Raw genomic sequence first — 12,602 nt, 5'->3', positions numbered from 1 at the left:
TGCAAACTTACTAACTGTACCTCTTATGCTCGCATCCAAATCATTTATGTAAATGACAAAAAGTAGAGGACCCAACACCGATCCTTGTGGCACTCCACTGTTCACAGGCCTCCAGTCTGAAAAACAATCCTTCACATCACCCTCTGTCTTCTACCTTTGAGCCAGTTCTGTATCCAAATGGCTAGTTCTTCCTGTATAAGATGCTAAGAATTGCAGTTATGATGACAGGAATGAACCACTGAACTAATTCTAGAATTGCACCAACATATTTTGAATTCAGGTAAAGCCCCACAAAATAAATCCCTGCAGTGACATTTGCTGATATCTAATACATCATACTTGGTACACAAAAATGAGACAACTGGAATACAACCGAGTGGAACTTAACAAAATAATAAAATGCTTGTGTTAAAGGTGTACATATTGCTATTTGTGAAACTACAGCACTAGCTAAAATTACTTATGGATTCTCGTAAAGGTGAGTTAGGTTGAAGGGACAGTTTTTACATTATGACATGAAAAGGCAATTTAACTTTGAGAGACCATTACAATTCAAAGCAAAGAGGTTTATTGCAAATGCTGGGGGTTCCTATACTGGTGACATTTATAAGGACAAACCAGGAGTCAGAAATGCATTCGTAATGAAAAAAAAACATTTTCTTCACAATTGGTAATCTGAGAAGGAAATTGTATTCTCAGGATTTGCATGAATCAAATCATTTCATTAATACCATTAATGACGGGAAAAGCAGACTTCCTCACATTCTCATTATAAAATGTGAGGAAGGATTATAAAAGGATTTTCAGACTATTTCTAGATGTTATGATTTCAAGTATTATGACATTCTAATTTTTTAAAAAATTAACTATTTATTCTTCAATTTTAGTCTATTCTTATTTACCTTTACATATCTTTTGGCGAAGGAGGTGAGGGGGACAGGGTGGAGTCCTGGGGGAGAAAGGATTTGTTAGTTCAGATTAAGTGATTGGAATGTGAGGACGGCAGAACAAACTGGTGTATCTAAACGCCAGACTGGAAAGAACAAACAGTCAAATGGGGTAGGGGTAGGGGAGAGAGGACATGGTGAAGGAGAATGTAACATGTAAAGCTAAAAGGGAAGAAATGGGTGTGGGTTCACAATTTAAAGGTGTTGAATTCAATATTAAGTCTAGAAGGTTGTAGAGTGCCTAGTCTGAGATGAGATGTTGTTCCTCAAGTTTGCACTGCGATTTAGTGGAGTATTGCAGCATGTCGAGGATAGACAAGTGGGCATGCGAGCAAAATGCTGTGTTAAAATGACTGGCTGTGGGAAAGTTGGGGTCATGCTTGCACATGCTCTGGAGGTGTTCTGCAAAGTGGTCACCCAGTATGTGTTTGGTCTCTCCAATATAGAGCAAGTGCAGTAATACAATACACAAGATTGGAGGAAGTACAGGTGAAATGCTGCTTCACTTGGAAAGACTGTTTAGGTCCTTGGATGGTGAGCAGGGAAGTCCTTGGATGGTGAGCAGGGAAGTGGTGAAGAAGCAGGTGTTGCACCTTCCACGGTTACATAGGAAGGTGCCGTCGGAAGGGCATTCTTTCTCTCTCTGCAGCAATCACTCTTGTCCCCACCACATTTCAATCAGCTCTGACGAAGAGTCATCGAGACTTAAACAATAGCTTGTTTTCTCCCATGGAGTCATGGAGATATACAGCATGGAAATATACTCTTCGGTCCAACTCATCCATGCAGACCAGATATCCTATGTAATTCTAGTCCCAGATGCTGCCCGACCCGCTATACTCGCCAGCATTTTTTGTTTTGAAAAATGAAAAATTTATGACTATTTTTAATTATTGGAATTTTAGTCTATTCAAATGTATGTTTTTTCCAGTGCAACTGGGCCGGTCTGCTGTAGAAACATACCTTTAATTTCTGTAAACATTGATGAGAGGCACATTGGTCTGTTGTTACACAGCTGAGAAGGATAAAGGGCTTCAGGTTTTTAAGTTGCTGTATAGGTATGAAAAGCGATCAAATATTGTAATTGAATATTGGTCTTCAACACTGAGGAATATAATGTGGAGTAAGTGATGCTTCAGTTGTACAGAATCTTTGTCCGACTGCAACGAAGTACAGAATCCCACGAAAAATACATTAATTTTGGAAGGGGTACAGTGCAGATACACAAAGATTACTACCATGGTTTAAAGGATTAATTTTAAAAAGACAGATTGTATTAACTTGGCTTATACTTCCTTGAGTTTGAGGGGCAATTTATTGGAGGTACTGAAAATAATTAAGGAACTTGATATTGTAGATGCTGTGAAATCATTTTTCCAAGCATGGAATCCAACATTAGTTGCCATAATCAGGAAGATTGTTTTCAGATGGGTTAGTGATGTCTAGAACTACAAAATGCTAGCAATGCTGTTGAATTTAAATTTTCAAGACTGTTTTTGATAGATTTGTTAGTAAAGTGTATCAAAGGATTGGAATAAAAGCAGATAAATAGTAATGTGTTTCATATCAGGACAATTTAATAGATTGTTGGAATAAACTCAAGGGGTTGAATTGTCTATTTCTGCTCGTTTGAAAGTGCAGTACAAACCAAATCCAGATAGTAGCTCAAATTAGCAATACAGGTAATTAAATCCAATCATGTAAAGCAGCATTTAAATCCAATCTCCTCCACAATTATTGTAGAAAGTAATGAGAGGAAAAAAAATTTATGGAATGGTAGCATTGCTCACACTTAATTCAGATAGCCATGATGTGGAGGTGCTGGTGTTGGACTGGGGTGGACAAAGTCAGAAGTCACATGACACCAGATTATAGTCCTACAGGTTTATTTGAAATCACAAGCTTTTGGAGTGCTGTTCCTTCCTCCCACTTCACCTGACAAAGTAGCAGCATTCTGAAAGCTTGTGATTTCAAATAAACCTGTTGAACTATCATCTGGTGTCATGTGACTTCTGACTTAATTCAGATAGGGCAAATACATCAGAGCCCAACATGATAATGTTTCTGTGAGAATAGATAAACCTTTCAGCTAACCCCTTGACTTCCTGAATTAGAAATTTTAAAAAAAGATGACATTTCTCACACAGATGCTGAAAAATCCACCCATTCCGACATTGATCCCTGTAAAACAATGTACATCTGACTTGCCCAGCCCCAACATCTTCCCTTTTGATATGTTGCTCACGCTGTTTTCATGAATCTGAGAGGTTGGAAATTACCTGTTCTAAGGTAACACCACTTGTCTTATGTCAGACTAAATGGCCACAATTGAAGTCAATTATATGTCTTTTGACTTTATTCAACCTTCCCAAATGACAGACATAAGCTGAAACTTGGGAATTGTTCATTTGGGCAAGCTGGCTTTGCCTTCTGCCACATCAGCTACTGTCCTTCCCTCTCCCAATTTTGCCAGAAACGTTTTATCCTTCTGAAGACATTCTTTGTTCCAGAATCATTGGGCAGTAACTCATCGAGTATTTATTTGTCAGTATTAAGGTTGTCTTCCTAACTGACCTCCTAAAATAATCAAGGCTGAACCTATCAACCCTCACCCATCCTACTGTTCAATTGACTAAGATCATTAACACTGCACAGATAGAAAAATCAACCTGAAGCCATAGCATTTCTGGCCTTTATGAGACAATCAAGAGACCCTCCATAATTTATATGATTCAAAACTCAAAAATCTATTACAGACTTGAATCAGAAGAAGAGTTTCTAAGAAAACCTGGAACTAATTTGAAGACTTCTGCACTTCATCCTGTTTTCAATGATGACGCACAGACAGGAATTAGAGCATCTTGTAAATGGATTTAATATGGGCAGATTTTCCTATGTCACTTTACTGAATCAAATGACAGGCTGCAGCTACCAACAGTTAACTTTCATTGTTGGCATGTTCAAATAATTAGTCCAAAATGTCTGTACATCTAATCCATTTCTAAAAATAAAATTCAGTCCAATATAGTAATTTATACACTTTTAGAATTGACAATAAATACTTTTTCTTCATGGAGAAAGCTCTCATTATTCTCTCCCTTCTTTGAAAGTTTAAGAAAAATCAATTGGTCAACAATTTTAATCCCCTTCCACTATAATGTTTCCATTTTTATAATTTACGTCCATCAGTCTTGAGAACAGCAAATTATGTTAATAATGCTATCCCTGAATAGTGCAGCTTGAAAAAATTCCCAACAGTAACATGGATTGTGTGATAGGAAACTAACAGTGCAGTCATGATTTACTCAGCCATGTTTTGTTCCTTCCTGTTGGGAGTTCAGTCGTGCTGAGATTACCCTGAGGAAAGCTAATCCAACGTGTCAGGGAAAGTAAAAATGTTCAGCAGAAAGTTAATCTGGTAAATACTAAATGTACTCTTGTGGTCGGTTACTGTGTTATCTAGCAGAAGGCAGAGAATCAGCTACCAAAGCTCATAACTATGAATGAATGGGAGGACAAAGATTTACAGGAATAGAAAGAGACAAAAAACTGTGGGGGTTGGGATACAAAAAAAGACACGTTAATATCTTGATCCCTAATATTCCACACAAAAATATGGCCAACCGGTTTTAAAAAAAAGTATGGAAGCTGAAATCACCCGCATTATTTATAAGAATACAATTGCACTGAACAATGGTAGAATTAATAATCAAATTGGAACAAATAAAAGCAGCTTCACACTTAAGCCCACATATATATATATATATATATATACACACACACACACACACACACACACACACACACACACACACACACACACACACCATTCTGTTGAAAACATTACATCATCACACCTGTCTCTGAAGTTACAGAAGCCAAGTGGACAAACAAATCAACATTCTATACTTCCTAATTAATAAGATTTTGACCCTGTTAATGATCGAATCATGTAATTTTTATAACCTATTGCATTTTTTGGGCACTGGATCTTTGTGGCAGTGGGTGTTTATTATGGCACAATGATGAAGTGACACAAGAGCAGGAGAAATAGTCCTGCCAATTGGTACATGGTTGAATGTAACAACAGATTACTCGAGGGAAATTAGCAGTGTCTGCGTGTGATTTAAAAAAAAAATTATCTTAGATATGTTATGGGTCTATAATAATTAAAAGACTGACTGTAGCTGTGACTGTAAACAGCATTACCCTCTGCAGAAAGACAATAAGTGGCTATCTGATTCTTGGTTGAATGGACTGAGATGGTGAGAACAGAGACAGGAGTGAACAAATCACTCATTTTTGATTTTGCCTTCCTCATCCTGCCAAAAACATAAGATCCAGGCAATACATACACACGTTCACACTCATACATATATATAGAGAGAGACTGCATACAGACAAACATGCAGTTATTCAATGAACACACATTTGCACAGACATTCAATAGGATACATTCACTGAGAAATACATACAAACATTGACTATAAACATATGGAACACCATGAAGCATTAATGATACTGTGCATTTTAAAGCACGGCAGTTGCTAGGCTACAGTATGATTTAATCAAACATTTACATCACGAGTGCCCCAGAAACCTGCAGGATCTGTGAAGTATGCTTTCATTTCCATTCAACTTTGTTCTCCATTCCTTCCTTTTTTTTTTACTGTGCATTGAATGGAAAGCTGTTAAATTTCAAGTTCGAACTGGAAGGAGCTGACTTTCCATTGGTTAACATCAGGGTTGAGCATAGTACGCTCTGTGAAAGTTACGTGACCTTTTGCATCAACGAGGATGACTGTGTTTGTCCTGACAATGAAATAAGTCAAACTTTTCAATGAACTTAAAAGAACTTTGAAGTAAAAGAGAAACAAAAAACACAAAACAGAAAGATAATAAATGTCATGAAGAAAAAAATAAAATGGAACGAAGTTCCACCCAATGATCACCAAAACGCTAAGTGATTTTCCTACTATCGTGAATTGAAAAAATGTATGAAGGATTGTGGATTAAATAAATGAGTGTGAACTTTTTGAGGGCTGTGCAGTCCATTCGCTGAAGAAATAAAACTTCGACAGCTTTCTGGTTCACCAAAAACTGCAGCCATTGAAAACTTGATGGTTTCATGGTTTCCTCTTTGCATTTAGTTTGTTATTCATCTTGAACAAACCTTAGGTATTAGCGTTGTATACTTTACAGGATGGTAGATTTTCAATTGAACTTGTAAAAGATAATGCCTGAAGTTTGATTATTGAGATATACAGCTGAGTATTTAGCAGGCCAACAGCACAGAGCCTGCCCAGCAGAATACAATACTCAGTCAAATGAGGAAGCAGTAAAAGGTTTGTACGCATAAACTCTTCGGCAGTCTCATTCCGCCCACCCTCCCAAATAACTGACAGCATGCAGGTTGTCTGTGCCTACACCTTCAGCTCTGTTTCCACAATTCCCCAAAAACTACGTGTGTGCGTGCCTGTTACGTTCTGAGTTAAAACTAGCTAATGTCTCAAAGCTAAATTGTAATCTTCTAGGAGAACTGAGGGCACCAGCTGGTTGAAAGAGTTCAACTGATGGTTTTTATTTAATCCAAAAACACTGTGCTACGGTATGAATGTTTAGACCATTATTATTTAGCCTTTGTACTACTAGTGAAACAGGATAATGCTGACTCCAGCTTAATACATGTGTGAGAAACTTACCGGGTGCCATAAGAGGAAGTGCGGACAAACAATGCTGAAATTTCCTTCAGTATCGGCCGAATGAAATCTTGACCTTGCTCCTCTATGTCAGGAGCTGGCAATTGGCTGATACAAAAATGATAAAAATCTATTATCAAATAGTGAAACACCTAATTATGTAGTCAATCTGCTTAGCTTGCTTCAAATCATCTGGCACAAGTCAATGGTTTCCTTTCCTCTAACTTTACCACAACGAAATGTTCAATTTTTGAGACCTAATGACACTAATCTTTTGACTGAGCAAGAATTCCTGGTGCAGCATGGCACTGTATGGCACTCCTAAAGAGCCCAGGTTTGAATTGCATTCTTGACTAGCAGCTAATCCAAAGGTGCTCATCAGGTGGCATCTGTGACACTGAAATCAGTGCTGAGAATGTAGGGGAAATAATGTCGTGAAAGTGGGCAAAACTTAAAAATAGTCATAACCCTGCCAAATGTCAGATCAGTAGAACTCATCCTCAGATAGAGTCAGAGTTGTACAGTGCAGAGACCGGCTCCTTGGCCCAAACTGGTCCATGTGGACCACGCCAAACCTGCACTAAGACCACATCTTTCTAATCCTTCCCTATCCATGTATTTGTCCAAATGCCTTTTAAATATTGTTAATGTACCCGTCTCAACCACTTCTGCTGGCAGCTCATTCCATATGCATACCACCCTCTGTGTAAAAAAAAAGCCCTTTAGGTTCCCTTTTATTCTTGCCCCTCTAACCTTAAACTGATGCCCTCTCGTCCTTGGTTCCCAACCCTAGTAAAAGACTGAGCACATTCACCCTATCCATGCCTCTCATGATCTTATACAGCTCTATAAGGTCCTCTATCAGTATCATACACTATAAAGATAAAAGCTCCAGCTTGTCCAACCTATAACCCTATAATCCAGACCACTGAGTTCAGGCAACATTCTTGTAAGTTTCTTTTGCACTCTTTCCTGTTTAATAACATCCTTCCTATAACAAGGTGACTAAAATTGAACACAATATTCCAAATGCAGCCTCACCAATGTCCTGTATAACTGCAACATAACTTCCCAACTTCAGTGTCCTGACTGATGAAGGCCAGTGTGTCAAAAGCCTTCTTCACTGCATTGTCTACCTGTGACTCCACTTTCAGAGAACTGTGAATCTGAAATCTTAAGGTCCCTCTGTTCCACTACACTCCTTAATACCCTACCAATCACCATGAAAACTCCTACCTTGATTTAACTTTACAAAATGCAAGACCTCACACTTATCTATATTAAACTCCATTTGCTATTTCTCGGCCCACTTCCACAACTGATCAAGGTCCTGCTGCAATATCTGATCACCTTTCTCACTGTCCATGATACCGTATTTTAGTGTCATCAGCAAACTTACTAATCATGCCTTGTACATTCTCATCCAAATCATTGATATAGATAACAAACAATAATGGGTGCAGCATGGACCCCTGAGGCACTTCACTAGTCACAGTCCTCCAGTCCGACAAACATCCTTCCACTATTACCCTCTGCTTCCTACTATCAAGCCAATTTTGTATCCAATTTGCCAGCTTACCCTGGATTCCATTCAATCTAACCATCTAGAGCAGCCTACTATGTGGAACCCTATCAAAAACCCTGTGAAATGCACATAGACTGTGTCTTGTCAACTTTCTTGGTCACTTCATTAAAAAATTCTAACAAATTTGTGAGGCATGATTTCCCACTCACAAAGTCATGCTGACTACCCCTATTCAAACCCTATCTTTCCAAATACATGTATAACATATCCCCCATAACCTTCTCAAGTCACTTACCCACCACAGATGGTAAGCTTATTGATCTATAGCTCCCAGGCTTTTCTAGCAGCCCTTCTTGAATAATGGCACACCATTTGCTAACCTCCAGTCTTCTGGGACCTCACCCGTGGCTAACAGTGATACAAAGATATCAGCCAGGCCCCCCGGAATTTCTTCTCTAATCTCTTGCAGTGTTCTTGGATACATCTGGTCAGGGCCAGGAGATTTATCCATCTTCATACATTCTAATACATCCAACACCTCCTCTATTCTGATATGGACTTCCCCCAAGATATCACCACTAACTTCCCCAAGTTCCCAAGTCTTTAAGTCTTTCTCCATGGTAAACACAGAGGAGAAATAGTGATTGAGAATCTCACGAATCTCCTGTGGTTCTACACATAATTGTCCCCTTTGGTCCTTGAAGGGCCCTATTCTCTCTCTAGTTTTTCGTTTTCCTTTAATACACTTAAAGTACCTCTTCTCAGCTAAGGCAATCTCATGCCCCCTTTTCGCCTTTCTCATTTTTGTCTTCAGTAAATTCCTGTATTCCCTGTATACCTTCAGGGATTCTCTTGATCCCAGCTGCCTGTAGCTGAGCCATGCCTCCTCCTTTTTCCTGGTCAAAGCCTCAATATCTCTTGTCATCTAGGGTTCCCTATTCCTTCCAACCTTGCCCTCCACCCTCACAGGAATATATAGACCTTAAACTCTAGCTATCTAGCCTCCTACTTGCCAGAGGTCCCTTTGCCTGCAAACAAACTATTCCAATCAATCCCTGCAAGCTCATATCTAATTCCATCAAAATTTGCCTTGCCCCAATTTAGAACTTGAACCTGTGGACCAGTCTTTTCCCTCTTCATAACTAATTTAAAATTAAGTGAACTATGATCACTGGTCCCAAATGCTCCTCCCACTGTCACCTCCATCGCCTGTCCTGCCCTGTTTTCCAAAGTAGGTTGAGTTTTGCCCCTTCCCAAATAAGACTCTCTATATACTGCTTGAGAAAACCTTCCTGAACGCACTAAACAAATTCCATCCCATCAAAGCCCTTAACACTCTGGCAGACCCAGTCAATGTTAGGAAAATTAAAATCCCCAACTATGACACCCCTATTGCTCCTGCAAGTCTCCCAATCTCCCTGCATATTTGTTCCTCTAATTCCCATTGACTATTTGGGGGCTTATAGTACTACCCAATAACATCACTAACCCCTTCTTATTTCTTAGTTCCACGCTCAAAGCCTCACTGAATGATCCTTCTGTTATTTCATTTCTGTCTACTGTTGTGATACACACCTGAATCAAAAATTCAACTCCCTGTCCTCTCCTTTCACCACCTCTGTCCCAGCTAAAGCACCTGGACCCTGGCACATTAAGCTGCCAGTTCTGTCCCTTACTTACCCTGGCACCTGGGAGGCAACACACATTTGAAATATTTGAAAATTTGCTGGTTTTACACAAGTGTTGTATTCTTTAATTTGAATGGATTGACAATGAAAACTGTGCACACAAAGAAAAGCAATACCGGTGCATTTGTATGTTAATTTCATTGAGTGAATGTCTTTTGTGCACTTTATAACTTCAGAGATCATAATATTACTTATTTAACTGGTGACTTAAGTACGTACTGGAAGTCAGAAACAAACAGCATTTAAATGTTATGCTAGATTATATAAACTCATGTCCTGGAATAAGGTTTAAATTTATAACCATGGAACTGGAAATGAAGAGGTAGAAAAATTTAGAGAAGAGAGCAACCTTACCCAGATTTGAAGAAAAAGTTCTCATCCAGAAATCAAAACACAATCAAAACTGGGATTTAAAACAAGGCCTTATGCACAACAGCCACTGATTAATCTATCCAGACGCCTCAGTATACTGTGAAGTTTCAAAGTCATCTTCTCCAATTTTCTCATGGTCTGCTCAAGGTATGCACCAGCTGGAGTCTGGGCAAATGTCTTATCCCCAAATCTACCCAAACGTTTCTGTGAACCAGACAGTACAAACTGGATAATTGTCAATTGAAGATAATTCAAGTCAACTTAAACTTACAAACCATAATGTTTTTCCTCTCTCCAGAGATTGTGGTATTTAGCATTCATTTCCCCAGAAAGCATGGAGATGGGGATGTTAAATATTTTTAATGGTGGTAGATAGATTCTTGACTGACAGGGGACTCAAAAGTGGAGGAAGGTGGCAATGTGGAGCTGAGGCCATAACCAGATCAGTCATGAACGTACTGTTTCGTGGACCAGGCTTGAGGAGCTGAATGGCTTATTTCGACTCCTACAGCACTAATGAAAGAACTCGAGGACCTTAGGCTCATCCGAGAGAACAATGTCTTTCTGGACAAGACCTTCAGCGAAGTTATTACACCGACCATACCAGAAGAGAGCAGAAGAGAGCAGACGATGAGGAAGGCAGAGGAGACAGGTGCAAGAGACCCCGGGGAAAGTACCTGTCAGGAACAAGTTGAATCTTTTGGAAACAGTAGAAATAGATGACACTGCCAGTCCGCGAGGCGGCCAGGTCTGTCAATCAAAAGTTGGCGTGGAGGCAGAGCGGAAGAGTCGGACATCGCACAGAGCCGTGGTAATAGGGGACTCCATAGTGAGAGGAACTGACTGTGGTTTTTGTGGCAGCAGGTGGGACGTAAGGATGACGTGTTGCCTTCCTGGTGCCAGGGTTAAAGACATCACAGACAGAGTGCAGGAAATCCTCAAGAACGAAGGTGAAGAGCTAGAGGTGGTGGTACATGTCGGCACAAATGATGTCGGGAAGAAGAGGAGGAACATACTACAGCGGGACTTCGGAGAACTAGGAAGAAGGCTGAAAAGCAGGACGTCCAGGGTGGTTATCTCCGGTTTGCTTCTAGTTCCTTGGGCTGGTGAGGCCAGAAACAGGGAGATAATGGACTTGAACGTGTGGCTGGGGAACTGGTGCAGGAAGCAAGGATTTAAATTCTTGGATCACTGGGGTATGTTTTGTGGTAAGCATAAATTATGCAAGGGAGATGGTTTGGACCTTAATAGATTAGGGACCAGCATTCTGGCAGGCAGGTTTGCTACTGCAACACAGCTACGTTTAAACTAAGTAGCAGGGCGGGGGAGGGGACAAACTGGATGTTTAAGAAGGAAATTGAAGGGAAAGTTAGAACAAGGGAAGTCAAGAAAGACAACTGTATCAATGAAGCAGAAAACTCAAAAAGGGATCATGCTGTAAAGTTGAGTGAAATAGGAGTTGATGGGAAGGGTGAGGGCAGTAACAAATTAAAAATACTATACATGAATGCACGAAGCATTAGAAATAAGATGGATGAGCTTGAGGCTCTTTTGGAAATTGACAGATACGATATTGTAGGGATAACTGAGACGTGGCTTCAAGTGGACAAGGCCTGGGAAATGAATAGTCAAGGCTACATGCGCTATCGTAAGGAAGAAGGGCTTATGCCCGAAATGTCGATTCTCCTGCTCCTTTGATGCTGCCTGACTTGCTGCGCTTTTCCAGCAACACATCTTTCAGCTCTGATCTCCAGCATCTGCAGTCCTCACTTTCTCCTATCGTAAGGACAGACTGACGGGCAGAGGAGGTGTGGTGACCATGTTGGTAAGGGATGATATTCAGTCCCTTGCGAGGGGGGACCTAGAATCAGGGGATGTAGAGTCAGTATGGATATAGCTGAGAAATTCTAAGGGTAAAAAGACCCTCTTGGGAGTTATCTACAGGCCCCCAAACAGTAGTCTGGATGTCGGATGTTTGTTGAATCAGGAGCTGAAATTGGCCTGTCGCAAAGATGTTACTACAGTTGTTATGGGGGAATTTCAACATGCAGGTAGACTGGGAGAATCAGGATGGTATTGGACCTCAAGAAAGAGACTTTGAGGAGTGCCTCCGAGATGGATTCTTAGAACAGCTGGTGCTGGAGCCTACCAGGGAGAAGACAATACTGGATCTAGTATTGTGCAATGAACCAGAATTGATCAGGGACCTCGAAGTGAAGGAGCCATTGGGAAGTAGTGACCATAATACAATAAGCTTCAATCTGCAATTTGAAAGGGAGAGAGGGTACAATCGGACGTGACAATATTTCAGTTGAATAAAGGGAACAATGGGGCTATGAGGGTGGAGCTGGCCAAAGTTCAATGGTGCAAT

The 12,602-nt window shown here is 40.1% G+C and overlaps 1 protein-coding gene across 1 annotated transcript in view; it reads right to left on the bottom strand.

Moving 5' to 3' along the window:
- Window positions 1-2,902: 2,902 nt before the first annotated feature.
- The window catches only part of tango2 (transport and golgi organization 2 homolog (Drosophila)), a 92,688-nt gene continuing 82,988 nt past the window's right edge, over window positions 2,903-12,602 (bottom strand). Inside the window, exons 7-8 of the mRNA XM_043715418.1 lie at window positions 6,650-6,754; window positions 2,903-5,759 (exon numbers count right to left, since the gene is read on the bottom strand). Of these exons, the coding sequence (XP_043571353.1) occupies window positions 5,639-5,759; window positions 6,650-6,754 (226 nt within the window). The 3' untranslated portion in view covers window positions 2,903-5,638. The remainder of the gene's footprint in view (window positions 5,760-6,649; window positions 6,755-12,602) is intronic.

This window comes from Chiloscyllium plagiosum, chromosome 25 (assembly GCF_004010195.1).
Source record: "Chiloscyllium plagiosum isolate BGI_BamShark_2017 chromosome 25, ASM401019v2, whole genome shotgun sequence".
Classification (NCBI taxonomy): domain Eukaryota; kingdom Metazoa; phylum Chordata; class Chondrichthyes; order Orectolobiformes; family Hemiscylliidae; genus Chiloscyllium; species Chiloscyllium plagiosum.
This window is presented reverse-complemented; position numbering and strand designations above follow the sequence as displayed.